The sequence below is a fragment of the Salarias fasciatus genome, chromosome 14 (genome assembly GCF_902148845.1).
Source record: "Salarias fasciatus chromosome 14, fSalaFa1.1, whole genome shotgun sequence".
NCBI lineage: Eukaryota > Metazoa > Chordata > Actinopteri > Blenniiformes > Blenniidae > Salarias > Salarias fasciatus.
The window spans coordinates 16924238-16950924 of record NC_043758.1 but is presented as its reverse complement, the minus strand read 5'-3'; the positions used below and the strand labels follow the sequence as shown (position 1 = coordinate 16950924).

The window sequence follows — 26687 nt, the reverse complement described above, 5'->3', positions numbered from 1 at the left end:
GCTGGATAAGATGAAACCTCACACAGAATATGCCTTGAAACGATGCCTTTATTAATAGGAAGAGTAACTCAATCATTGCACTCCACGACCACATTGCGTTTATAGTTTTCCTGTGAAATCTGTTTATTAAAGGTGTAGTACGAAAAACATTGAAGCAAAAATGTCATAAAGCGACTGCGTTTAGAAACTTCCCCACAAACAGAACAGAACCATGTGACTGACAAAAACATTTTAGGTCAACTCTGAAAAAGAATTTAATACTGAAACTTGGTAACACAGAATAAAAGGTCTTCCCAATATGAGAAATCACAGCATTTTGCGTCAAGTACTTGTGTTTACTTGTACTCGGCAAAAAGGTACCAATTTGTGACATATGGCAAGACAATACAGCTTAATGCAAAAAGAAAACAAAGAAAGACAATCGAAATGGAAATTAAAAAAAAAAAAGTGAAAATTAAATAAACTCTTTGCTACTGACTGACAGCAACGCTGTTCAGACAATTTTGTTTTCAATCACATATTTACACCTATTCACTAAAGTACAACACAAATCTAACAAAAACAAACTGAAATGTATGGGGGGGGGGTAAATCATATTTCATTTGGCTCATATCAACTCACAATACAGTCAAGCATTAAGTGTGTGGATGTACAAAGGAGTGCTGTCATCAAAAATCTGAACATGGATTTGTTCTGTCCCAGTGAATGTGCTTGGACATCTGCCAACCTGGAATCGTTTGTCCTTTTTACTTTAGCTCAAAAAACAACTGCATGTCTGAGACTACAGTAAACTTATTGACCCCTGAGTTTCTAATGCAAAACTAGTGTATGAAATACCTCATTACAGTGTATCTTAGTGCAAGCCAGCAATATGCTTGATTAAACAGAGGTATATTAGATAGCACCCAAGCTGACAAGATTCCCCCAGAATGGTTTTCTCTGCTGGCCGAACCACAACAAGCAAGTATGGAGGGTGGCGTTCTGCTTCTGTATCCTTGTGACAACCAGCAGTTCACAATGCTTGAATTTGTATTACATCTATAAACATGTTTTTCATAGAAAATATAAATATCCCTGAATGAAACAGATTCACAGCATTTTCTCTCGAGGACTCCAGTGCTACTACCATAACCTGGCCATCAAGTGTCTTTTTTTTCTTTTTTCTTTTTTTTTTTAAGGTCTCCAGTTAACGCCCCTCTAAAGCTGCTACGTCCTTCACTCGCTGTCGTGATAGTTCACAGTCCGCTTCCCTCGGTTGCGCGTGTTCACGCGCGTCTTTCGGAGCGGCTTGCTGTAGGATTCGTCGCTGTCCGCCTCGTCCGAGGCCGCGCGTCGGCGCCGCTGCCTCAGCTGGCGGCCGGCGGTCCTCTCGCCGGTCCTGGACCGAGTGTGACTTCTCCTCTTTGGACTGCTGCGGGACCCTGAGCTGGCGAATGAGTTTTCAGAGGCTGAGGATGACTGCTTGCTTTCCGAGTCTGAGCTGTGTTTGCTGCTGCTGTAGCTCTCCTTCCGTTTCTTTTTTGGCTGCCTGGCGGTTTTCTTGCCCCTCCTTAAACGGCCGGCGCTCTCTTCCTTCTCTTCACTGTAGTCGGAGTGGGAGGAGGAGTCCTTGTCATTGCTGTCGGCGTCCTCTTGCTCGGTTTCCCTTTTGGAGTGCTTGGAAAAGCCGGATCTGCTGTTTTTATTGTTTTTGGGCACTGCTTCGTCCTTGTGGTCGTCCTCTGCGTCCTCGGAGTCGGACGTGTAGATGCGTTTTCTCTTGGAAGACGGCGGATTCCTGGTCGTGTTGGGAGAATTTCTGAGAGACATCTTTGTGTTACACCTGTCGTCCTGAGACTCTGCCGCCTCTCTGTTTCCGTTCTTCTGTCGCCCTCGGTTGGCAGGCGCGGCGGCGGCGGCGTCCTCGGAGCCTGAGTTGTCGCTGATGTACTTCTTTTTGGGGAGGGCTCGCAGGTTCAGCCGCCTGTTCGATGCCTGATCAGAGTTGTAGGATTGTTCGTCTGACGAGCCGGTGGAGCGTTTCCTCCTCGACTTCCTGTTGGGTTTGTACTCCAGCTCAGAGCTCTCTGAAGCCGAGGCGTCGCCATGAGGCCGTTTGCCTTTACTCCTGTTCCTAGTCGGCCTCTTTGTTTGGGCCTCGGATTCCTCACTGGAGTGATTGCTTTCTATTCCCCTTTTCTCCTCTTTTTTCAGCCTTTTCTTGCGTGGGCTGTATCTCTTTGGAGAGTCACTGAGTTCGTCTGATTCTGCACCACCCGGTTTATCAGCTGAGGCAGATTTTTGTTTGACTTGGCTTTTTAAATGTGAAACTTTACTTTTTTTCTTGGAGTCCCTGCAGATTTCCTCCGTCGAGCCTCTTCCATTTTGATGGGGATGTTTCTGGGAACTGCCGTCTTTCTCTTCCTCATCTGAGCTCCTGGGAGGTTTTAGTCGTGTGGTCCGGCGCTCGGCTTCGTCTTCCTCCTCGCTTGTAATCTGACTTTTCCTGGCTGTGCTTCTGGATGGTTTCTGAGACGCGCGAACCTTCTCCTCCTCCTCCTCAGCAGTTTCCTCTTGCTCAGAGTTGCTTTCGGACTTGTGATGTTTCGAGCTGTGTCCGTTCACGTGGGACAACGAAACTGCAAAACATGAATAAATCTGCTATTAGAACAAATTTTAGACAACATGTTATTCATAGAACGCTCATTAATGTCACCTAATGTGATGCAGATGGTAGGTATGACATTGCGCCCGTTAACATGCACACCTAAAATAATAAATATGTAAACTAGGATTCTATAATGATCACATTGGTGAAGTGCATGTTAATTGGTCAGATCCTATTGTTCCCGTTGTCTAATTCCTCCCAGTCATCACATTTTTATGATTATGCAAACGGGCTCAATGAAAATCAATCGAGTGAAATTCCACTCTCCTGTAATGTGCCTCGAAAAATTAAAGATGTAGTGATGATGGATTCAAAAACCATCATCAGGAACTGGTTTGATCCCAATGCACCAAGAACAGTGACTGTAAACTGCATAAAGACAGACCTGTTTTTATAGATTTATAAAGTTTGTAGACCATGTGACAAGTCACACCAAATCAATAATGCAGGAAAATTCTCAGCTATTCAAAGTTCCCAGACAACCATTTATCTATGTGCTTTTTGTTTAATCGTTCTTTGACTGTCTGACGTGAATCACTTCATGTTGTTCTGTTTATGAAGAAAATCGATTTAAAAATTGTATATAGTCTCGAGGCATTTTTATCCAGTCTTTCACTGCATGTAATGGATGGAAACAAAACACTGAGGAACCACTTTGAGCCGTGCTCGTCTGGGTTACTGGTATACAAAGAAAAAAAAAGTGAAAATAAAATAAACAGCACATTTCTCACCGTTTTTCTTTGTTTTGGCAGCTTCTCGTGATGTTTTTTGCTTGACAGACTTCGCGTCTCCGTTCTGCTTTTTCTGGGAGGAGGAAGAGGAGGAACTCTCACTGTCATTGCTATCACGCTGCTCCTCCTCCTCCTCTTCTTCCTCTTCTCTGGATTCACCATCCGATTCTTTTGTATTCTGAGAAACTAAAACATAAAAAGGAAGAGCAGAGCTGAGTGACAGACGATCTTTTAAATTGCCTGAAAAGTGATAAGATGCAACATGACCGTCCCCGTCTGCTTCCTGGTGGGGAAAATCCTCCGCTCACCTCTCGCCGACGACTCTCCGTCTGAATCGGAGCTGCTCTGGATCACTGCCGTGCGCTTGCTGGCCCGGGTTGCGTGGCGAAGGCGGCTGCTGCTCCGTGTCGGCTCCTCCTCCTCCTCCTCATCTTCATCGGACACGTCGAGCAGTTTGATCTTATTCACGGCGGCTCTCGCAGTCTTCCTCTTGAGTGACCGGCGGACCGTGACCACCTCCTCCCCGTCAGAGCCGGGCGACGCGGCCGTGTCGGAGTCCCGGTGGCGCCGCCTCTCACTGCGGGACGACCGGCTGCCGTGGCCGTTCACCTCGGTCCTGCCCTCTGAAAACAAGGCGTTTCAGGTCCGGGATTAAACGCGCTGACCGCTGGGTTCTGTGAGGATCGGGTCTGAAGACGGCGAGTGGCGTTTACCTGTCCGCTTCCTGTCTCCGGCGGCGGCGTTCCTGGTCAGTCTCGTGCTCCTGCTGCTTTTCCCTCTGCTGGGATAGCAACGATCCGAAGAGTGTGAGGAGGCCTCTCCATCCTCTTCCTCTTCATCTTCACTGTCGCTATCAGCAACTAGTAACGGGGAAAAAAATCCATAGACATTTTTTAACGAACTGCAGAAGCTGCCACTGTGTTCTGTATTTATTTACTTGACTTCTCACCTTTCTTTCTTTGCTTGGCACGGTGACTTCTTGTGACTCTTGCTTTGTGTTTGCGTTTGTGTTTGCGGTGCCTCGAGGAACCTGAAGGCTTCTCTTCTTCCGACACGCTGAGCTCACTCTCACTATCAGACTCTGAAAAAGACAAACATTCACATGGATTGCTGCTGGTGCCCTCGATCCCCACCGACGGCCGTGTACAAACGCGACAGAAGATGTGAGGACAAAGTGCCTCTGTGTACCTGGTGTTGACGAAGCACCTTTGGAGCCGGAGTCGTCCTCTGAGGAGCTGTGACCTGAGCTGCTGTTTCGACTCCTCCGCGCTCGCTCAGGAACAGACACTTTGGCTGAGGTAGATTTGGTCGCTGATGCTGACTCCACTTTTTCCTGAGTTTTGACTGCTGCTCTCTTGTGACTGGGTTCAAAAACAAAATCCAACTTTATCAGACAGGAGAGATTGAAACTTCTTGTAAAGTTTAAGACTGTTAGGTTAGCAACTGAGAAACAAAACAAGCCGAGGCAGGAAAGCACTGGAACCACATCTTAATGAGCTGTTTGTACTGTATTGTCTGCTGAACGACACAGACCTTGTGGTGGCAGACGGCTGATCCTGCTGCTGCATTTTCTTGCGAAACCTCTGGCTGCGGCGGAGCCTGTCGCTGCTCTTCACTGCCGTTTTGTACTCGGATATGATTGTTCGGATTTGCTCCTCGAAGAAGGCCGAGAGCCGCAAGGTCATGCTGTAAATCTAGGAGACGGCAAATAAAAGAAGTAAAGGAGATCAAATACATGCTAACATAAAAAAAAACATCATAAATAATTGTGTACACCAACGCCAACAATGAAACCACAGGCGGTTTTAATAGATTAACATTCCTCGACCGACGATAATTACCACTCACCTTAGAGCGTTTGTTGGGTGTGTAGGCTTTCGCATTGGCAAATATTAACCGCGTGTCTTTGCACAGCTCGACAGGATTTTCATAGTGGTCTTCTTCCAGGGTTCTTTTCACTGTGCCAAAGTCCATCGGTGTGTCAATGATAGCGTGGTAGTCCTGCAAATAGTCACAAATTAGGATTTAGACTTTTAAACAATACAGTTTCTTCACTGACAGCTCGAGGTTGGGGTCCTGTGTGAACTCACTGGATAGTTCTGAGGATCCACCGGCTGCCGGAACGGCTCCGAGTCCTCACACTCAAATATGTAGTTCAGCAGAGACTTGCACTGTTCCTTCCAGGCATCTCTGTCTGGAACCACCTCAACAGGGCGCTGCATTCATCAGAGGGAGGACAGCTTGTTACTGACAGACAAAGGCTGAGGTCTGTCGTTCAGATTACCAGTATCACTGATTCATTTCCAAAAAGTTACCTTAGTTTATCTATTCTTATTGTTTTGTCTTATGTGCTGTCATTGTTCCTTGGATGCAAGTCATCCATCGTGTTTCTCCTTACCTGGCGCAGTCTGTGTCCAGAGGAAGTTCCCGGAGCTTCAGTATCTTCTTCCTGTGAGCGTAAAATCACATCTGTCTTACTTGAATGCGATCAATAAAGGAATGATAAGTATGCAGTTTAAGGATGTATTCCCTTCCAAAATAAGAAAAGAACCACTCAGCAGTCTGTTCTCAGGTCAGTCGGGTTCGTTTCACCTCATATCAACTTTATCAAGGCCAATAGCCGCTGCCTGACTGCTATCAATACGCAGGTTGGTTATTTAGTTGTCTAACCGAATGAATGAGTTTTACTTTGCTAGTTTTTTTTTTTTTACATTTTTTATTATCACTTACATCTGCTATGATGGTTTTCTTTCAAAGTAGAAAGATATGTTTGGCCTTCCGGGTCCTCATGTAAACAGCAGTGTCTTTGCGCTGCATTAGTAACAGTGTTAAGAACAGGTAACTCAAGAGTTTCATGTTTGTTGTTGCCTGTTTTGGACTGAAGGACAATTCCCTTTATACAGCAAGCAGCCAAAAAGGTATCTGACCTGCATATATTTTGTTCCAATTCAGTTTTGCTTTTTACGAGTGTGCATGATTTCCTTAGTTTCTAACAACTCTTGTTATGTTTGTCTGTTTAATTTTCACAGTGAATTACAGACCTTGGAGGATTTGAGGTGAAGTCAACTAAACCTGATGCAAGAAAACAATTTGTATTTTCTTTTGCAATGAGGGATTTAACTGCTGTGACATATAGTCTGCAACATAATTTACACAACTCAGTGTGCTTAGCTGACTGCAAGACAATGCATGCTGAGAGAGAAGAGAAGAACTCACTACCACTAACAATAATTCCTCCTCCACATTTTCTGTTCACATTTTAATACTTTCAGTGCAGTACAGCTGAAAGAAAGAGCTACTTCTAAATGAAGTCATTTCTGCTTGTTTTATGTGCACATGGAAGCACTATTGTTTACACAAATAGACTTAAAGGTGTAATACAGGATTTTCTATTTGCTTTGAGTTCTGGGTGGATCGCCTAAATAACTGGTGGGTCTGTTTTGTCAATCATTCTGACGAGCTGGTTTTGTAAGGCGGTTCTACGTGCTTGCGCCCAATCAGCTTCTCCCTTTTGCGCATGCGCATTCAGAGTGTTTATGTAGCCGGTGAGCTTCTGAGCGAGTACTTACCGATGGCGAGTCTGACAAAGAAACTGCAACTGTTTCGGAAAACAAGCTTTATGTATGAGCGAGGCCGATCGCAGAAACTGTAAACAGAGCCGTGCACGCCCGGAGAAGAGGAGATCGCGCTCGCACGCTTCCGCGTTTCCTGGGAGAAGCAGGAGAGCCGGGCGGATGGTCTGGCGCATGCGCGTTGTTCAAAAAGTGAGTAACAGACGTTTGGCTTCGTCTTTTCGAGAAAATCCTGTATTAGACCTTTAATAAATGTAGCAATCGTACAAAGTTTGATTTCAAATAAAAATGAAACTTATAGACTGAATGTAGAAAATACATAAACAGGATGACAGTACTGAACAGACATGAGTTTATTGCGTGAGCAGCACTGACTAAAAAAAAATACCAGCCTACCTCATCGTCATCATCCATGTCTTCCACGGCACTGTAGATCTCCATGATGTCCGTGCAGCTTGGATCACTGAGGACGTCGGAAAGTGTATCAGCTCAAATATCAGTGCTATCGTCAAATACTTATGAGGAAAACAAATACTCTGAAATTGTCATCACACTTACTTCACAAATTTCTGGAGGACATTCGTGATGATTTTTGCAGAGTGGGCAATTTTACTCCTCGGCTCGTTGAAAGTGCGGGCGTTGTGTGCAATGTACCTGGCATCCCAAATTAATGCTGAGAGGCGTCTGTGGACCAGAGGGTGAGTTACTTCAGTTACCTGAATTTAAAACGGTTGATATTAAACCAATAACAGATTGAGGCTGACCGCTGGAGGGACCGACCTGTAAAATCTGTTCATGAGTCGCAGCTTGATGGTGCCCAGGTCTGTGGGATAGGCGATCACAGTGCAGTAGGTGGGATACTGGATCAGGTCCACAGGGCCAGAGAACGGAGCTGTGATCTCTGAAGAAATGTACATGATGGTGGGTTATTGCTCCTGGCTGACAGTAACCGTCAGACAATCTGGAAGCAAGCTCATGTCAGGAATTGGAACAACCAGGGGAAACGTTTTACACACCAACAGTGATGAGCTGATTGATCCCAGCAATGATGCGTTCACACTCCTCGTCCCTGCTCCGCTCGCCCCACTCCCCTGGAACGGGCTTGTACATCAGCTCCTTCATCTCATCGGGAGTCACGGGGATGCCACTTCCTTCCGACTCCGGCTCCTGGGCTGCTCAGCAGAGATTAATCAATCTTTAGTTGTTCAGCAAGCTCAATGCGACACAAAGTGCTTCCCAACAACGGACAGGAACATTTCAGGGAAAACCAATTCTGAGCATGCACATCTGCACATATCTGTAGGAGTGCACAGCATATGCATTAATGCAAAACTGACATGTTTATATTGCTATATCACCCATTAATGACACTTTAATCGGTTAATAAAAACATGTGACGTTATCGTTACCTTCATCTTGAATGGGCTCCACATCCCATGGACTGAGTTTCTCAGTTTCACTGTTATCCCACCTGATAAAACAAAACGATTAAAACAGAGATTCAGCTTTCACACAAACATAAAACTGCTACTCATCTGCCATTAGTCAACCACTGAAAGTAGTTTCATTTATAAAATAAAAGATAAAAGCACAGCAAAAAAAAAAGAAATAGTCAAAGATATCCGACACAGGGTCCACTGATAAAAGCCTTCCATGAGGTGAAACCTTGGTCACATCCATCCAATGTGAAAATGTTTACTGTAAGTTGTTCAATGTGATGCATGAATACTCTCACAGTCATTTTAGAACTTTATCGTGGCTGTTCTTTTTTACCACAAGGGGGCAGAGATGCATGGGCTGACTGTGATTCTCAAATGGGGGATCTGGCATCCCTGGGGGTACTTGAAGATATGGAGGTACACAAGATAAAAAAAAAAGTTGTTTTAAACCAGCAAAAATTCAAAAATCTCTTAAAAAAACCCATTTATTAAATAACACTTCTATAAAATATGAATGCATGTTAATCAACTGAATTTCATATCAAGTCAGCTCATCTATTTCTTCACCATACACGTGGAGTTTCCCCCAGACCACGATGGTTTGACCCGACCTGGTGCCTCCACATGTTTATAATTATGCTCATGAATCCAGATGGTTCTTGTTAATCCCAAAACAGGGCACTTTAAGTTGATTGTTGCTTCAATGTGTCGAAACCTTTATAATTAAATAATTTATTTGTTTAACTTTTAGTTATCTTTTTTTCAAATAGTTCAAGAAACACAACTAATGAGAAACATTTTGGACTGTTACAAAATGTAATAAATCAGAAACTGATGACGTAGTGCTGTATTTTATTTCTTGATCTCCTTTTTCAACCAAAAATGCTGTGCCTCGATTCAAAGGTACTCGAATGAAAAAACTGGTCACGGTGGGTACATCACTGAGAAAAGGCTGAGAACCACTGCTCTGTACCTTATGGAAACACACAGATAATCCACTTGCTAAAAACAACAGTTTGCGTGTGTGTTGGGTTTTTCACACAATGCTACAGTTTCAACCGTCCAAATGCTGTTTATGAGGAAAAACTGCACCAAAAATGTCCAACCAAGCTTTAATTTCAAGAATGAAGACATCAAAAACACACCAGAGTGTGTAGGAAAAATACTCCGTCCATCAACACTGCACGACAGGACTGACTCCAGTAACAACATCGTCTCCCTCACCTGACTTTAAAGCACTGGAAGAGGCTGTCTGGGTATTCGGGCTGGTACGGCTCCTGACAGACGATGGTCCCAAACCACCAGGCATCGTCTATCACCGAGCGAAACCTATCATCTGCAACAAGGAAGGTTGTTCAAGTCATGTTTTAAATGCAAGTATTTCTTTTAAGTGAATGTACTGATCACTTGAAGCTAAACCTATCTGGACAGTCACAATCTTTATCAGCACCGAAACAGAACTATCAGTGAAGTTCTGAAGTGCGCTCAAACAGTAGGGTATTTGATCTTTTCTCAGGTTAATAAAATCTGATGTATCCATTCGAGAAGGATTAAACAAACAAAAAGTGGTTGTAACTTGAACTACTGGGTTCACGTACTTGGCTGCCAGTTTCTACGCAGTGCCTCGTCATAGCTTTGCCTCAACACCAGAAAATCAATCACATCCGGCATGTCGTGATACCTGCAGGAGACAAACACGGTCATTTCAAATCTCAAAAACCACCACCGTTTTAGACTTTTGAACAGTTAAATGGAGGACAATACCAATAAAGAGACAACTAAGTAAAAGGGGGGGAAAAAAGCTTAATTCTAAGCTTCACTTTCATTTTGAAATGATTGCAAGCATTTGCTGGAATCATAAAAGGAACTTAGATGACCAAAAGCAAAACACAACCTCAAAAAATCATGAGCTGCCCGTTAAATTAAGAGAAAAGGTTTAATTCCTTTCTCAGCAGAAACATCTGAAGTGAACAAGCTGCTTACTTGACAAAAAAGGATTTGTCTGTGATTTTCCCTGTGCCGTGGTCGATGAGAGTCAGCTTCAGAGAGCAGAGTGTGGGAGGACAGACGTCATATTTTATTCCAGTGATCTTCACAAACTCCTGGTCCTGAAAAACAAAGAACAATGCTCCCATTTAATATGTAAGTTCAGTATTTACGATGATTTTTGGGGAAAAAAACATCATGATTTCTGTATTACCATCCAAAGTAAGAATCAAAATGCTTTTAAATGTTGTGTGAATGCAAACCACTGATCATATTTTATCTTCTTAACTATCCTTTGCTTTACCCGCAGGTCCATTTTCTTCCAGGGTTGTTTTTCCAAGTTGATAGGGTACAGTTCACTTCGGGTCACTGCCTCAACGTAAGCCTCGTGTCCCTGCCGAAAGTAGATCACCTGACGGGCACAGAGGAGTCAGAGCTTTCACAAAGCACCTTTGTATAACTAAACATAAAATATCGAGGAATCTGGAAACAGATCTAAAAAGAAAAAAAAAAAAGGAATTTTCTTCACTTCATTATTATTTCTTGAGGGGATTCAAAAGAAGTATTTTCCTTAATGCTGTGGTCACACAGAGGCTTAATGGCCACAACTACTTCTTACTACAATGTCATGGATGAAGTTTTACTACCATGATTATAAGACCAATACATCAAACTGCATGGAGATAAAGACACATCTTTTATTCCAGAGAGAGAAAAGAAAAGATGATCCTCATTGCCAATTTGTGGTGTATGTCTGAGAAGACATGTTTATTATTTTTGCTCCTTCACCTAAAACACTGTAGACTCCAAAAAAACAAAACAAAACAAATAAAATAAGTCCCCTCAGATCATCTCAGGGTAATTTTGCTAGATCACGTACCTCATCACCCATCTGGGGAACGAAAGGAGATTTCCTGGGAATAACGTCAGTGATCCACGGAGACGGTCTGAACTCAATGGACACTTCCCTGTTAATGGATGGTCTGGGCTTTGGACGCTGCGTGGTGCAAAATAAAAAAAATAATAATAAAAAAAGAGAATTAATTTAAACAAGTAAATCCAAAAATAATTCAAACAATCCACTGCTGACCTTGTATTCTGATTCTGTGAGATGATTGAACAACATGCCAGGACAGGCCAACTCACCCGGGGTGACTTGTTCTTTGCTTTCTTGCTCTTCTCTTTGCTTTTCTTCACGGGTCTTTCCTCCTCGTCACTCTGCTGCTTTTCCTCCCTGTCCTCCTCCTCTTTGTCCTCCTCTTCCTCATTCTCCTCCTCCTCCTCTTCTTCCGAGCTGCTGAGTCGGCGCCTGACCCGTTTCCGGGACGACAAGGGGGTGGAGGGTTGGAGGTTTATCCCAGCGTCTGCCGTCCAGTCGGAGTATTCACTGGAACTGTGGCTGAGCAATAAGAAAAAAAAAATGGTTCAAATTATACTGAAAGCTGCACGGATGCAATCTGTTGCAACACAATGCGCGTGGCTTGATGCAGCTCGTACCTCGAGCTGTCGCTGTTCCACTCTTCCTCATCATTAGAGGAATCCAGTTCACTGCCGTCCAGCTCATTGTCCTGCAGAGGTTTCATAATAAACCACGCGAAAACGTCTCAAAAGCTTTCACATGTGCACACTGTGCTCCGCACATGGGTGGAATTTGTACCTCCGAGCTAGCGGTCTCCTCTCCCTCTTCACACGACAGGTCGAGGAGCTCCAGCGTGTCGCCGCGGCCGTGCGTTCGCTTTGCGGCCGGAGGCTCGTCGTCTGACTCATCCTGTGGGGGACAGATGGGACTGACTCAACACCCAGCGCAAACAAATGCACTGAAAAGATTTAGTCTGATTTCAGAACACTGACCAAGTGAAGTGAGAATCTAAAACATTTCTGAAGGTTATTAATACAGCAACATTGTTCAGAATCACACTATGAGAAGATGAGTTCCAGTTTAGCTCATAGTTTGCTCACTCCAATGAGACCCAGAGGTAAACTAAGACTTCCATAACCTGTTGAGGATCAAGAGACTCACCCGGCAGCTGCTGTAGATGACTCTCCTCCTCTTTGTGTTGTACAGAATCACCTCATCGTCTCCTCTGGCTGCCCGGACGTCCTCCTGCTCCCTACATTAAAATATGATTGTTTCTAAACCAAACACTGAAACTTGTGTGTTGAGTAACAGACAACATTCACATGTTTTTCCAGAGTTCTTACATGTCTTCTACAGAGAAGGTTTTTTGATCTGAATCTTTTATAAAGTGTGCTTGGTCCAACTTTTCCACTATTTACTTTAAAAAAACAAAGATTAAAAAAAAAAAAAAAAACACATTGTATTCACTTTTTCCTCATCATGGACTGTGTGATCACGACCAGAAGAGCTTTACTATTATAACTGCGGTCAAACTATCTTTGACCCACTCAGGACATTGAAGCCTGTAAGACCCCTGAAGGTTCCCAGTGGCAAAAAGATGTTTCCAGTAAGTGGTGAAGTTAAGTTTCTATGACAAATTTATTCCTGAACTGTCTCCAAAACCCAACCACCAGTCTGTAAACTCCTTGGATGCAGATGAGAAAAACAAATACTTCTTCTGTAAACATGTGACCAAGCGATCGCACGCCAAAGACAATGTGTTAAAGTATTTGGATCGTGATAAAATCCTGAAATCAACCGTCAACCTCCCACAGCTGGCAGGGATGATGCTCTACCTTAAGCCACTGGGTGGCAGTTCAGGTACGACCACCCTGCGCCTCCAGGCCTGCAGGTCTCTCTCGGTGGCCATCTGGCTCCGAGGGGCGTTCTGGTGCATCTGCCGGACGCCCTCCACCTGTCCGCTGCGCCGCAGGCCCACGTTAGGAGGGGACTGCACATCTGCTCGCTCGTTCACAGACACTGCATAGAAATATATAGAGTTCCCTGTGAATGTTCTCTCAGTTCACCAGAGCTAAATGACAACCATGGCACTCCAGTAGTGGCACCTCTGCGTGGCGTGCTCATAGCTGGGACCAACACCGGGCCGTTTGGCTCGGCCTGCCCTTCTGTTCCTGCGCCGGAGTCCGGCGCCACGTTTGAGCCGGGCTGGTGCTGCTGATCGTGCTGCTGCTGGAGCTGCCTGATGGCCTCGTCCAGGAGGCTGCTGCGCCTGATGGTGACCGCCTCGTGCTCCGCAGTCTGCTGGCTGATCACCTGCTCCACCACCTCCCCGTCACCTGAAGGGGGAAAAAGCAGTGGATTTGCGACTTGTACTCCAAAAACTGAATTTCTTTCAACACGAACTTCACTTGGATGATTTATGGTTAGAAAGCGGACGTACTGGTGGCGACATATCCCAGCTGAGGGACCAGATGCTCAGCAGCGATATTCTCCCTCCCCGGCACAAGACGCTGGTACCTAGAAACACATTACAAAATTCAGGAAACACGACTAAGACATTCTTTCTTGTAATCAGTTACAATCCTCAACTAAAGGAATTCCTAAAATACATTAAGACAAAATTTTGTCCCTACTTGTCAAAAATCAAGGAGAAAAAAGTCCAAACTACGATGGGTTATTTTGGATTTAAGCCTGGCTCACTGAGCGATGTGAAGCTACAGCTCATGACTCAGTGCTGCTCGGGGATGTGTGACTGAACCAAAGAGATGCTGACCTTGGAGGATGGGGGTTCCCATCCACATCCACCAAGAATGGCGGGGGCATGAGATGCGGTGCCTGCTGTGTCTGCTCGTCCAGCACAAAGCCATTGGCATCCCGGATCAGTGGTCTGTAGTCTGTGTGGAAGAACACCTGGTCTGGAAGCTGAGAGGTGAAATAAACCAGACGCCGGGATAAGTCCTTTCACACGTCACAGCCACTCAATGCCCTGTACAACCATTTCTTAATGTGGAAAATGCTGATATCATCCTTGCCTTTTCGTAAGGTTTGGAACTGCCGAAGCCAAAGATGAGCAGATGGCCATGGGAGTCTGTGCAGGCGAAGCGCTGCCCGTCAGGAGTGAATTTGCAGTCGAAAACAGCTCCGTGACCCTGTCCTTCGATCTGGAAGAAAGCCAACAAATCACTCAAGGTAAATAAACGCAGTGAAGAGGCGAGTGGCTCAGCACAAAAGCAGATTTTTAACAATGGAATCAATGTTTTCATTAGAGCAAAATGTGTTTTTTTGCTTTCAAATTAGCCTGGTCATCGAAGTGAACGCTTGAAAAACACATTTTCTCTTTGCACGGTACTTTTTCGACAATCAGATTTTAGTGCCCTCCCATTCGACGTCCCAAACAGGCTGTGAACCTCTGTATACCGGCTGTTATCCTGATATAAGACCCGACACTCATGCTGCTGAGCTTCGACGTGCTCGTTCTTTCGAGCACAGGGTGGCGGGGATGCGCACCATGTTGAAGTAATGCTGTGTGTTTGTCCCTCGCTGCAGATCCCAGATGAAGACGTTCCCGTCGTGGCCGGCAGACAGGATGATCCTGGGATCAAACGGGTGCGGTTCAAGAACAAAGACTTCTGCCTCGTGGCCCTGAAAACACAAGAAGTTTGTCTCTTGTTAAAAGGCTTGAAAAAAACTCAAAAAGATAGTTGAATATATGATTGTAACGCCAAGTAAACTGGAGCGTTGTGCTAAGTTACTTTGAGGATATGGAGCAGCTGTCCTGTGTAGGAGTTCCACACTTTGAGGAGATGGTTGTTAACAGCCGTGATGACTGTATTGTCATGGCGATCCCACGCTACCATGGTGACTTTCGGTTTGAAGTAGCTCTCCTCTTCACTCACTGGTTCAGCACTAAAATACAAAAAAAAAAAAAAAAAAAACATCTAAATTAGAAATGCATAAATAAAGCCACTTCCCTCACAGACCGCATGTTTGCTCGACTCGGTACAAATGGTATAAAATACATACCACTCGATATGCTTTGATGCTTTTTAGGCACCAAAATGTGTGAGAAAATCTGTCACTCTAAACATTTAACCTCACAAATGTCTATGACGAACGAGCATAAATCCAAAACTCTTTTAATGATGCTTTTTTTCACCAATTCACTAAACACATTCACAGAATGGATCTACACACGTCTTTTCAGACTTTTGGCTTATTATCATTATCTACTATGCGAAAGAACTACAAAAATGTTGAATCTCTGGCAGAGGAATCATTTTCTGAGACCGAGGGAAGCTGCGTGATTGTTCTTAACAAAGCAGACGAACTAGATGGTGAAGACGTGCATTTCCTTGTCTTGAATCCCTGAAACACGAAGGGAGCCGAAACGCTGAGATGTACTGATAGTGATGCTCTGGTGAACAGTTGAGTGCTTGCAGGCATGTCTGGTTTGACATTGAACAAATGGTCCAAAAAAATGTGCTGCTTTAGAAAATCACTCTAATACGTATTTTATAAGAAAACCAAGGCAAAGAGAATCACGGAAGCATTTATAAAAATGCAACATTTTACAGTTTTAGTTCTCTCTTGGAATACTGAACTGGTGAAGAGAAGTAATTTGTAATATTTTAGTATGAAATAAATCAATACCACCTCCAACGATAAGCAGAATGCATCACATCGTTGCAAGGACGGCCAGACAAGTTTTCACCACAAGGCAGTGCACTGAGCTACTCGAAGAAGCAGCAAAAGAAACGGTCGACACAAAGGCCGAAGCCTTCAGCTGCTACACAGAGGTGAACTCAACAACATGCAGTTGCACAAAGCCTCCCTACTGGAATCAATCAACTACCAATCAAAGTTTTTTGAACCAAAACTTCGAAATCCAGGTGAAGAAAAGACAATTGTACACGAGGTAGTAGAGATGAGTCATTTTAGCATTGGACATGTGGCCCACAGTGCTTTCACTGTGAGATTTTGGTCCAAACGAAATGTAACTGTGCCAACGTGCAAACAAAACTAAAGTGTACACTGAGGCAGCCGCTCCAAAAGTGGCATGAAGAGGGCGTCTCACAGTGGCTGCAGCCAAAATCTGGTACGGTCTAAATATGTGTTAAAGGGCTGTAGCCGTGATACCATGATGCTCCCCATGTCATCACATCCAATAGTCATGAAACATGACGCTCCGCTCTGTTCGTGCAGGAGTTATCTCAAGAGAAAAGTCTCAGAAGTACTGCAGCTCATTCACAATACGGTCCACAAACTTTGGCCAAATTTCAACCACAGTGCTCTTCATACCTGAACCACTAGCAGGGTCATTAAGTAAGGCAATAGTGTAAACTACCACACAAGAGAGAAACAGGTGATTAAAAACCTCCATACTATATAAAAAAATATCAGTCACAGAGTCCTGAATCATTTGTGGTGCGCAGTTTTTCCACACAGTATTAAGAGGGTTTTAGAAGTTGGTGAGAACAAACAGTTCTACAATCTGACAACTGAACAATACATTTGGGCAAACTGATCCTCAGCCAACATCGGCATCTGCTTTACTCCGAGGTAGCAGAGCCGGCAAATGGTTGCCCTTTAGTCAGTACATCTGACGCAGTCTTGTTTATGCATGACCTTTACATTCATTCACACTGATTCACAGAAACGAAGTCGGTCTTTACCCTGGGAGAGTGGCCGACATGTTGAGCAGGAGGCACCTCCACTGCTGCCGCTGGTGGAGCTTCCAGATCCGTGCTGTTCCATCTCTGCTTCCACTCACAAACCTGGGACAGCGACACACAACGTCCACCATTACTGCACGCATAATTTACTTTCGCCGAATATCATGTTACATGTATGGTGCAGGATTCAGTTTTTTTCATTTCTCTTTTTTAAATCATACCTTTCCCCTGAGTGGCAAAATTGGATGCTGTCAACTTTGTCCTAGAAGGCAAGCACACAAAGTTTAATCGTATATTCTACACACACAGCAACTTTAAACACTTTTTGTGATGAGACCCAGATCAGTCTGGCTCAGGACTCTTACTGTGTGCTCGTGCAGCTCCGATATCTTTTCTGGACTTCCGCTTCCCAAATAGTATATCCTGATGACATCGTCGGTGCTTCCTGTTGCTAGGAACATCCCACCTGGAAGGGAAAAAAGGTTTTCAAAGGAGTGAAGAAAAATTCATCTTCCATGTTCGAGACACAGAGTTGTGCAAACATTTTAAACAAAAGTCAGTAAGTGTTGCAAAGAAAGAAAACTTAAAAAAGTGGTGTTTTCTTTTTCTTTTTTCTTGATACAATGCAAATTTAAAGAAGAGAAATCCGTAAATAATGGCTGTGTCTTTATGGATTCGCATACAGCCTCCATGATGTTGACATCAGGACTGTCTGAGGGTCTTACAGGACTAACTATGATGGGATAAGTTATTACCTGGACTGAAAGAGGAGCACACTGTCTGAACTCCTGGCCTCGGTCGCTCTGTAAACTTGTGCGGCCGATCGCTGGAAGAAGGAAAAGGTAAAAGATTTCATTATATTAAAAGAGCAACAAAATTTTAAATAGGAGCACACAACTCAAACATCTCCACCCGACAAGCAGCTGTGATACCAGTTCTAACTTTCGCATGTGCTGTTTTCTGGTTGGGCGAACTGTCAGCCGCCATCAACAAACCGGCATTTCTCCATGAAGACGACAGGCATAAAGCAACAGTTCATACGAGAACATTCTAAAAAAGAATCACTGTAATTTACTTGCTTGTTGCTCTCGGCTTCTTTACTGCTGCAACTGGGATTTCAACCCAGGTCTCTCAAGGTCAAGACTTCACCCCAAGCGATAATGATGGCATCTTTTAAGCAGTGAAAAATGAAGTGATTTGTAGTTGTGTATGGTTTGCATGTTCTCCTTGTGTATGGGTTTCCTCCTACAGACCAAAAACATGTATTTGAAGTTAAGGATTCTAAATTGCTGGTATGTGAGACTGCCTCCGTTTGTCCAGTGATCAACAGGCATTTTTGCTGTTTGCAAGATATATGCCCGCTTCATTTTTCATGGTCTTATCTAGTGAGGAATTAGTCAAAGATTTTCATGTCATAAAAATAGATGGGTGCGCCTGCAGGGCCAGTTCCCATCAGTCATGTTTAATCTGTTAATAATCTGCTAATTGGAAGCCTCAGGAAATGTTGAAGTTTTGTTGAATTTGTAGTAATTATTGTGATCACAAGATGGTGGTTTTCTGGAGGAAGTGTCCGATAATGACTGGTTAGTACTTTCTCCTGCAGCTTTCAGTTTCAGCTTTAGCCTGGTGTAAGCAAAGCTGGTATATTCCTGCTCTTGCACCTATGTAAAATGTAGCGCCGTAGTATTACAGCAAACAGTGTCAGGCCCAGTTCTGCTTGTTTTCCCCTCAATGCTTCAAGGTCACTCCTTATTTGTATCACAAGTCAAATAAAACACATTTTTACTTTGCAACCTACAGCTAAGCACAGTGCAGAGTGTCACACAAACACTAATTGTTATGTACAAATGTCTGCTACGGGAGTTTTGCCTTTCAGTCTTCACCACAGCCCATAAGAACTACATCAGAGCACTCTGTGTTCCAGGAACAGCTCAAGGGCATTTCATAAGATTGTCTTCCCCCCCACCCCCCCCTTTTACTGATCATTCTCAATAAATATTTTTCTTCATGTCGAAATCTCGAACCGCCTTTAACCATTTTCAAACTGACCCGTTTAGCCAATGTTTTAAGTGACTCCTAGTCTGTTAGGAATCAGTTTTTCACAGAGGCCACCAACAAGGAGCTCAAAACACAAGTTTGCAGCAATAAATAATCTACTAACTCCTTCGTAGTGGCCTCATTTCTACCTAAAATTACATTTGGATCAGAGATGAAGGCATCTGCTGTTCATGCAACTGCTGATTCGAGTCAAACCCACCACCAACCCCTGAAGGTAGACGGGTCGACTGACCCTGCTCCCCTTGCTGGGTAAACACTGCCGGGTCAGTGTGAAAAATGAAGAGGAGCTCACCTGAAGTTGGTGTTGTTGACGTCCCACTGCCAGAAGCAGACGGTAGCATCGGTTCCAGTGGACAGCATGTAGCGCTTGGAGCCCTTGGCGTACGGTGAAAACTGAATGACACAAGGCATTCCGCAGGTCAGACACGTCCCACACGCCATCAAAGGAAGCAACTTTTTAACAGAGGGTTGTGCTGAAAGCCATATAAAGCGTGATTTGATATGTAGAGGTAGATTGATGGGTTCTCTTTTTTTAATAACTTGCGTGCCGAGCTTTCAGTAGGTGGTATGTGGCATGTCAAAGCTGACTGACAACAAATGGAGCACTACCAAGACATTTAGGATAGGGTAAAAGAATAGAAATGCTTCATTAATAACAGAGAGAAATTCTTGTAACATTGCGCCACACAGAATAAATAGCATAAATATCAATCTGACAGAATTAAATAATATTGAATATTACTATATACAGGGCTAAGCAGTAACTGGTGACCTCCTGGTAGGAGGAGTTAGAGTCTTATTGCTAAAGGATTGAAGAATCTCCTTCATCCGTTCGGTGAGTCTTGCACATGCAGTTTCTGGAGGTGGGAATGTGGACAGAAATAGATTTCTGACAGGAACTGAGTGTGCAACACCAAAAAGTCTCATCTTTAAGCAAAAAAACAATATTGGCTCACCACTGTGCCAGCAGTGAGACAAAAGTATTATCTCATCCATGCCACTAACTGTAAACTTTACAAAGGGAGCCTGCAAAGTGGCATCTCAGAATTCACCTGAAGGGAGGTAATGGATCCACTGTGGCCCTGTAGCACTGCCACAGGAGCACAGGTACGAAGGCACCACACTCGGATGGTTTTGTCACAGCTTCCTGCAGCAATCAACGTGTTTTCATAGTTGACTGCCAAGTCTGTGATCTCTGCAGAGTGTCCTCGCAACGTTGAATGAAGCCTTCCATCAAATGAAGACCAAATCTTCACCAAACAGTCATCTGAGCCCTGAAGAAGAGTAACGCACGCTGAATGCTTACTGTATACACACACTGGTTAAAAAAAAAAAAAAAAGAAAAGGCAAAACAAAAATTGAAAGTAGATTATTTTCTTGGACATCTTACTGTGAAGATCCTGAGACCAGTGCGATCGAACGCTATACAGTACACCGCGGACAGATGGCCCAGGATCCTCCGATGCAGACGCATGTGCTCATAGTTGCTGACAGGACTGATGGAGCTGAATCGCTGCACTCCTGTTAGCTCTCTTGCTCGATGCACCTTCACTATAGAGGAAAACATGAAAATCATCAGAAAAGACTTGCAAAATGACTACAGAGCAAACCGATTCAGTGGGTGTGAGATATATTTACTTTGATGTGGGCAGCAGGAGAAGGATATTAGGGTCAGGGGAGAATTATTATTGGACTAGATTTTTTTAAAATTTACTGAAATATCTTTCCTTTGCAAAAGGAAAAAAATAGAGACTTCAAGTTTTAATGTTTAAGGAAATAAATTTATGAGGCGCCAGGAACCAGTATTCTTAGCAGTTGCTTTATTTCTCATGTCAAAACACAAAATTAGTTTGAATGTATTTCAGATGTATCACATTATGTCCATGGACCACTGGTTTATCTGACCCTGAAGAAGCAGCATAATTTCCAGCAGATCCGTGTGGAATTCACCCCAGAATAACCTTGAGGTGCCCACGGAGAATAGTAAGTGATAATATGAAATACAAATTTATGTGAAGTTGGATCAAACAAAGCAGATGCTGCATATTTTTTTAAACAATAAAAGTAATCCACAGCAGGAGCAGAGCCCTCCTATAGTATTTTGGGATATGATAATACGGCTCTATTTGTTGTGCATAAATGCATAAAAAGGACTGCAACATTTTCCATAAGGTTCAAACATCTAAATGGAGCACCAAAGACAAGCTTCCCTCCCCATCCACCATATGTATTTCACTTAAACTGAATGAAGAAAAACACTCTCTCAATCAAACCTGACATGTAAATCACATCATCTTCAAAATCTGTAGCATTTGGTTTGTATCTGTTGCTATGCGAAATGAAAAAATACGACAGAAACATGGTCATCATCCACACAGGTCTTGTTTTTGGCTTCTCCGGTTTCAAAGCTGGAAGTGTTCTCATTTAATTTAATAAGCAGATTTTTAATCAATACTTTAAAAACTGCAGCTTGTTGGAAGCATGTGGAACCTTAAAGGTATTTCAGATTACGGTAAAATATCCAAACGGCCAACATGTGTATGTTTTTCTCTGCAGACAAATGGTTTTCAAACAGAAAACACTGCTGTGAGGAGACACTAAAAGGGCCATTAAGGTACACAGAATGAGAAAGATACTTAACGTCAAGATCAAATGGAATTTTGTTTTTTTTTTTAATATATTTTACAACAATGTTAGCTGCAGCAAGACTAACAATCTGATTACATCAGGACATCAAGCTCACTGCAGTCAGTGTTTTACCCTAAAACCTTCTCGACAGACAGTTATTCGATAACTTCTCAGCACACAGCATGAAACAATGCCAACGCTTCCTTTGGTGCAGTCGATGACTCTCCAAAAAAAACAAGAGGACAGCGGAGTGAGGCCAGACTTACCGAGGTGTGAAGGCTTCTTGCAGTTCAAAGGCCTCTCTGGTGGTCGGCCCCGATGAAGGGCTGCATATGATGATGCTTTAAGCCGCACACTGTCGCCATCTGAAAAATCAGCACAGAAGGTTAAGAGGAGGACTCTGAAAGACTGATGGCCAGCTGAATGAAGGAAACCCTGCCAGGGTGTGTATTTTTCTGCACGGAAAATAAAACAGTTTGTTGCACATTCTTGATCTCACACACATATTATATATATATATATACAGAATAGCTGTGTGTTGTGTGTGTAAGGATGTGGAAAACTGATATCAGCTTTAAAATGGATTTATCCTTATACGTTCTTGTTTTTAAATATTCTTGCCCAGAAAAAAAACAAATTCTTCGTAAAGCTGAACATACCTGGCAATAAAAATATTTCTGATTCTGTACATGTGAGTCATGATTGGTTGAAAACAATTCATATCAAGCATCAGTGTTGGAATTTGCACCTTTCGCAGTCCTGAGCATTGACTGCTTGCCGGATCCCAGAAGAGAGTGCACCCCCGGGACGCATGATGGCACCTCTCTGTCAAGAAGTGGTCCGATCTGCTTACATATCTGTAGCAAATGGTCTGGTGCAACATGTCTGTTGGCTGCCACCTGTTAAAGTAAACACAGGAATGGTAACAGAATCCAGACCACAACTGAATTACCTGGCCTTATAGCTGACATTCAATGAGTAAAAAAACAAAGCACCTAATTTGTTTTGAACATAAAATCCTTAACCACAAACTTTGAAGGGAAAGATTTTCACAGGGTTTGTGTGTGGGTATAAATACACAAAGAAAAACAAAAACATTACCACTCTTTCAAAGAGGCTATATTTGCTTAAATCAGTGGTCAAACATCTAAATGTATGCTAAGTATTGGGCTTAATCTAACACAAATGATTTTAACTTTGAAATGGCAGCCATCAAACATTGACAGCTCTGCTGAGAAACGTGAGTGAATCCTGGATATGTGGTCAAAGACTCCTTGACAGCAACAGCTTCAACCGAGCCATTCCAGTCACTGCCAATCAGACCTACACAACATTCAGGAGGGATTTTGGATGATTCCCTGGATGTCTGAACTCATTCCACAGCATCTCAATTTGTCCGTACTCTAACCCATGACTCCAAAAGACGGAATTTCTTTCATTCTGAACTGAAGTCATTTTGCAGTTTATTTTCTTCTATGTTGAGGTTCTTTGTTCTGCTGTGTCACCCAACCACTAATGAGCCGCAGTTGAATGAAAAAATATGCCATTACATTCCATAATAAAATATAGTGATAAGCTCAGTGGTTCCGTTATTGCCCCCTCTATCAAGACAGGCAACGCCTTGGAGTAGCAAGGCAGACTTTCCACTCATTTAGATGTCTTCTTCACTTTATGCATATCACGGTCGTGAGGAACTCCAGCTGGGTTCAGCTGACAGTGAGTGAAAGGCTGCATACCCAATGAACAGGTTGCCAGTCCAGAGAAATAGACCGTCACACAAGACAATCACACCGAGGCTGATTTAGAAACAATTAATTCAACATGTCTATGGATTGTGAGAGGAAGTCAGGGGGGAAAAAAACCCACTTGATAAATGGGTTGAGATCACCAATGCAAACAGGAATGACAGTTTTAGTCCAGATCTTACCCAAATCACTCAACAATTCATGATCAAAGGTCTTATGAGACCTCTTGGCTCATGCCAGCAGATGCCTTTTGCGATGAGCAGAGTTTTTAAAAATTAAATAAAACACTGTTTTATCATCTTACTTCTTTCTTTGGCTCAAATCTTGTCCATCGACTGCCTGGTTTATTCATATCAAACTCTAAATTGTACTCTTGAGTAATTCATTTTTTTCCAAGCACCTAAATGAATGCTTATTGGTTGCATTCAATAAAGACGAGCAAAATAATTTCTGGAATTCTATAGGACCAGTTAACAAACATATCGAGAGTTCACAGACTTTAAAAAAGTCATTGTGAACAAACATTCAGAGAGACAGATGCTGCAATTTTGGTAACAATAAATGTCTGACAGTATACTCTTTTCATGTGCTCCTCAACTCTCATTCTAAGGGGCGGGGCTAATCGTGCACAGTGCTCTTTCCATGGACCAATCACAGCGCAGATCACATGCGAGCTAACGCGGAGACAGTGCATCTCGGCCTCTGATTGGCCAGCCCAGACGTCTCCACAGAGCCAGAAGCCGATCGACCCACCCTATCTGCGGTACAGTCAGGACCAAATAATATTAAAACTACCCGTAAAATACAGTTTATTTCTGCACCTTACGACGGCTCCCTCCGAACATCTGAGCCATCACTAACGAGCTACGACTTCGTCGATCGGCCGAAGTAACGGCTTCCAAAAAGTAGTGCAGAGAAATAAAGAACAAAGACCGTAAACAAGCACGTAGCGGACACGGTCCCCCGTCACAAGACAATAACAGCCGCCGACAATGAACTTAAAACAGACGTCAAAATAAATCTCACCACATCTTCATATGTTCTCGGGTGCTCGTTTCCCAGCCAGTCCAATCTCCCCGGTAAGAGCTATGTAGGCAAAAAAAAAGGAGTTTAATCAAGATAAATGCCAACAGAAAACAACAGCAAGTACACGTTGAGCTGGGGGAAAAAACACCGGGTGATGTCAGGAGAGTGGGACTTGCGGGGGTATTAAAAGTGTGAAACAAGTTTCGTGCCCCGACTCCGTCCACGGCGACGGATAGCTAGTTAGCAGTTAACAAACAAGCGGAGACAACAAGGATACACACCTGATATTCTTCTAGTTCAGCCGCCAGGACCTGCGGGGGATTGAAAAGGGGGATTCGGATTACAAGAGGTCCATTTACTCTGTTAATCAACTAGCTGGTCAACTATTTGGAAATACAAGCCACTGTGCCAGTTAAAGCACGCCAGCTCACCTCAGCCGCTCTCCGACACGGACCCGTTGTCAGAAAACGAGAAATCAAGTAGTAGAGCTCTGAAATTGAACAGTGGGAACATTAAACGTCAGCAAAGGGGAAAATCAGCCGGGTTATCAATTAGCATAAAGCGATATCGCTGTAAATTGAGCTATCAATCGGGTTTACTTCTGCGGCTTACCCGACTCAAGGAGCGAAAGATTCCGATTTTTGGCCATTGAATCGGCCGTGATTTGGATAGGTGGTACAAATATAAGCCTAACTTTGTGGCTACGGAAAATAGGATATATTTATTTAATTTCAGTTGCACAGCTCTGACCCCCTCCACGGTTGAGCCCGCTTTCTATTCAGCCTGTTTGCAGTCGCCATTGGAAGGATGAGGCCTCAGCGATACGGCTTACTTCCGCCACAGCGGAGCAGTACAGGAACAAGGGGGTGGGGAGGAGCGCTTTCTCAACAAAAGACACAGGCCGGCGGCGGCTCCTGCCGACAGCAGCGTTCGCACTAGTTCGGGACAACGTGGCTTTTAACACGGTTTTCGAGTCACGTTTTCACAAAAACAAAACGAATAGTTTGAAATAAACTACTAGGCGCGTTGCGATATTAAACCGTGCGCCCCCCATTTTCTGCCCAAGGTCGTGAGTCCTGAACATGACGTCATGGACAATGATGGCCAGTTTGTTTGCTTTATTAAAACAATCGTTTTAGGAAATGTATTCAAAGGTAATATTTTCTTCAATAAAAAATAGTTTATTTTGCAAAGTCTTATTTCTTTCCTTAATTGATGGCAATAAAATTATTTATTAATTAATGTTTTTTTTCCATACACTGAAATAAATAAATAATAGAATCAAATATAATTTATTAATTATTAAACTTTTTTAATATTACTCTGCTGCTATTTATATGCTTTAATTTGAAGTATTTGGTGTTTTCTTTATATGCTGTTCGCAACTGTCATAGCTGTCACACTTGGGGGTTTTCACCAATTAAATCCTATTTTGCAAACCTTTGTTGCAGTTTATTGTTATTTGAATTTTTTGTAGACTTACCACCTACCTGTTTTTTCTCATCATATTTTCTTTTTGAAAATTAAGAAGACGAAATGTTGCTGTTGCACCTGCCAAAAAGGGTGTGCTCCACACCCTGAAAAATATGTTACAGACTTTTGTATCAAAAACCTTAATACGTGTCTATAACAAATTTTCAAAGGATCACAGTGGCAGGGAAAACAAATCAGATTTGAAACTTAGATTTGAACAATTGGAAGTGTCATTTTACGTCTATCCACTTAATTTTTTTCAACCATCAATCTGTCCATATTCTATCTACTTTATTCAAGCTAAGGTTTGAGAGCGCTGCAGGCAAACCTTGGCGATTTTATCACAGTCTACTGTATCGCTAATAAACATTTAAAAAAATCAGAATAATGTGGATTACTGTAATGCAAAATAGTCGAGCTCATCTTAAAAGATATGTACATAGCTAATATAAATTTAAGATGAATGTTTTAGGAATAGACCGACATTTCAGTTTGAGATTATGAACCAGCATGTTGAGTTTGTCAAACAAACAATAGTTTCTAGCTTTCCTTTTTTACATATTTGTTTATGTTTTCCAAAGGTAATCATAACCTACTACATTATTTCCTTGTCAGAAAACTGCGATGGGGTTGCAACACTTGATGCTGTGAGTTCAGATGCTGTGTGCAGTTTAGTGAATCCATCCAACTTCTATATAGCTTGACCCAAATCAGATTTGAAGCAAATCCTAGTTAACAACACCCTGCAATGCAAAACCAAGCTGTACATATTAATAAAATAAATATTTTGTGCCTTAAACACAAAAGCAATGTTTTGTTATGGTAAATAAACTGAATTGAGAACAAATACT

The 26687-nt window shown here is 43.0% G+C and overlaps 1 protein-coding gene across 1 annotated transcript; it reads right to left on the bottom strand.

Annotated features, from left to right (window-relative positions):
* Nucleotides 1-749: 749 nt before the first annotated feature.
* Nucleotides 750-25189, bottom strand: brwd1 (bromodomain and WD repeat domain containing 1). The gene is made up of 44 exons (XM_030108101.1): nt 24976-25189; nt 24795-24853; nt 24645-24674; nt 24364-24423; nt 22341-22491; nt 21859-21957; nt 20355-20515; nt 20017-20238; nt 19257-19357; nt 17662-17732; nt 17272-17372; nt 17128-17168; nt 16907-17008; nt 14987-15140; nt 14742-14876; nt 14267-14395; nt 14008-14156; nt 13675-13751; nt 13340-13570; nt 13070-13253; nt 12396-12486; nt 12033-12143; nt 11873-11943; nt 11522-11774; nt 11256-11372; nt 10680-10787; nt 10373-10497; nt 9988-10070; nt 9614-9725; nt 8360-8421; nt 7967-8122; nt 7731-7851; nt 7509-7634; nt 7347-7413; nt 5777-5827; nt 5469-5594; nt 5227-5379; nt 4912-5072; nt 4567-4739; nt 4328-4459; nt 4092-4238; nt 3687-4001; nt 3379-3564; nt 750-2618 (listed from the first exon to the last, which is right to left on the bottom strand). Exons 1-44 carry the CDS (start codon nt 25010-25012, stop codon nt 1216-1218), a joined length of 6744 nt encoding a protein of 2247 aa, XP_029963961.1. The 5' UTR covers nt 25013-25189; the 3' UTR covers nt 750-1215.
* Between the last annotated feature and the right edge of the window lie 1498 nt (nt 25190-26687).

Coding starts and splice junctions, on each gene's coding strand:
- brwd1 (XM_030108101.1), bottom strand. CDS start 25,012: ATGGCCAAAAATCGGAATCTTTCGCTCCTTGAGTCGG. Junction 13,254..13,339: donor TATGAGCACGCCACGCAGAG/GTGCCACTACTG, acceptor ATTTCTATGCAG/TGTCTGTGAACGAGCGAGCA. Junction 10,788..11,255: donor TTCCCCAGATGGGTGATGAG/GTACGTGATCTA, acceptor TGTGCCCGTCAG/GTGATCTACTTTCGGCAGGG.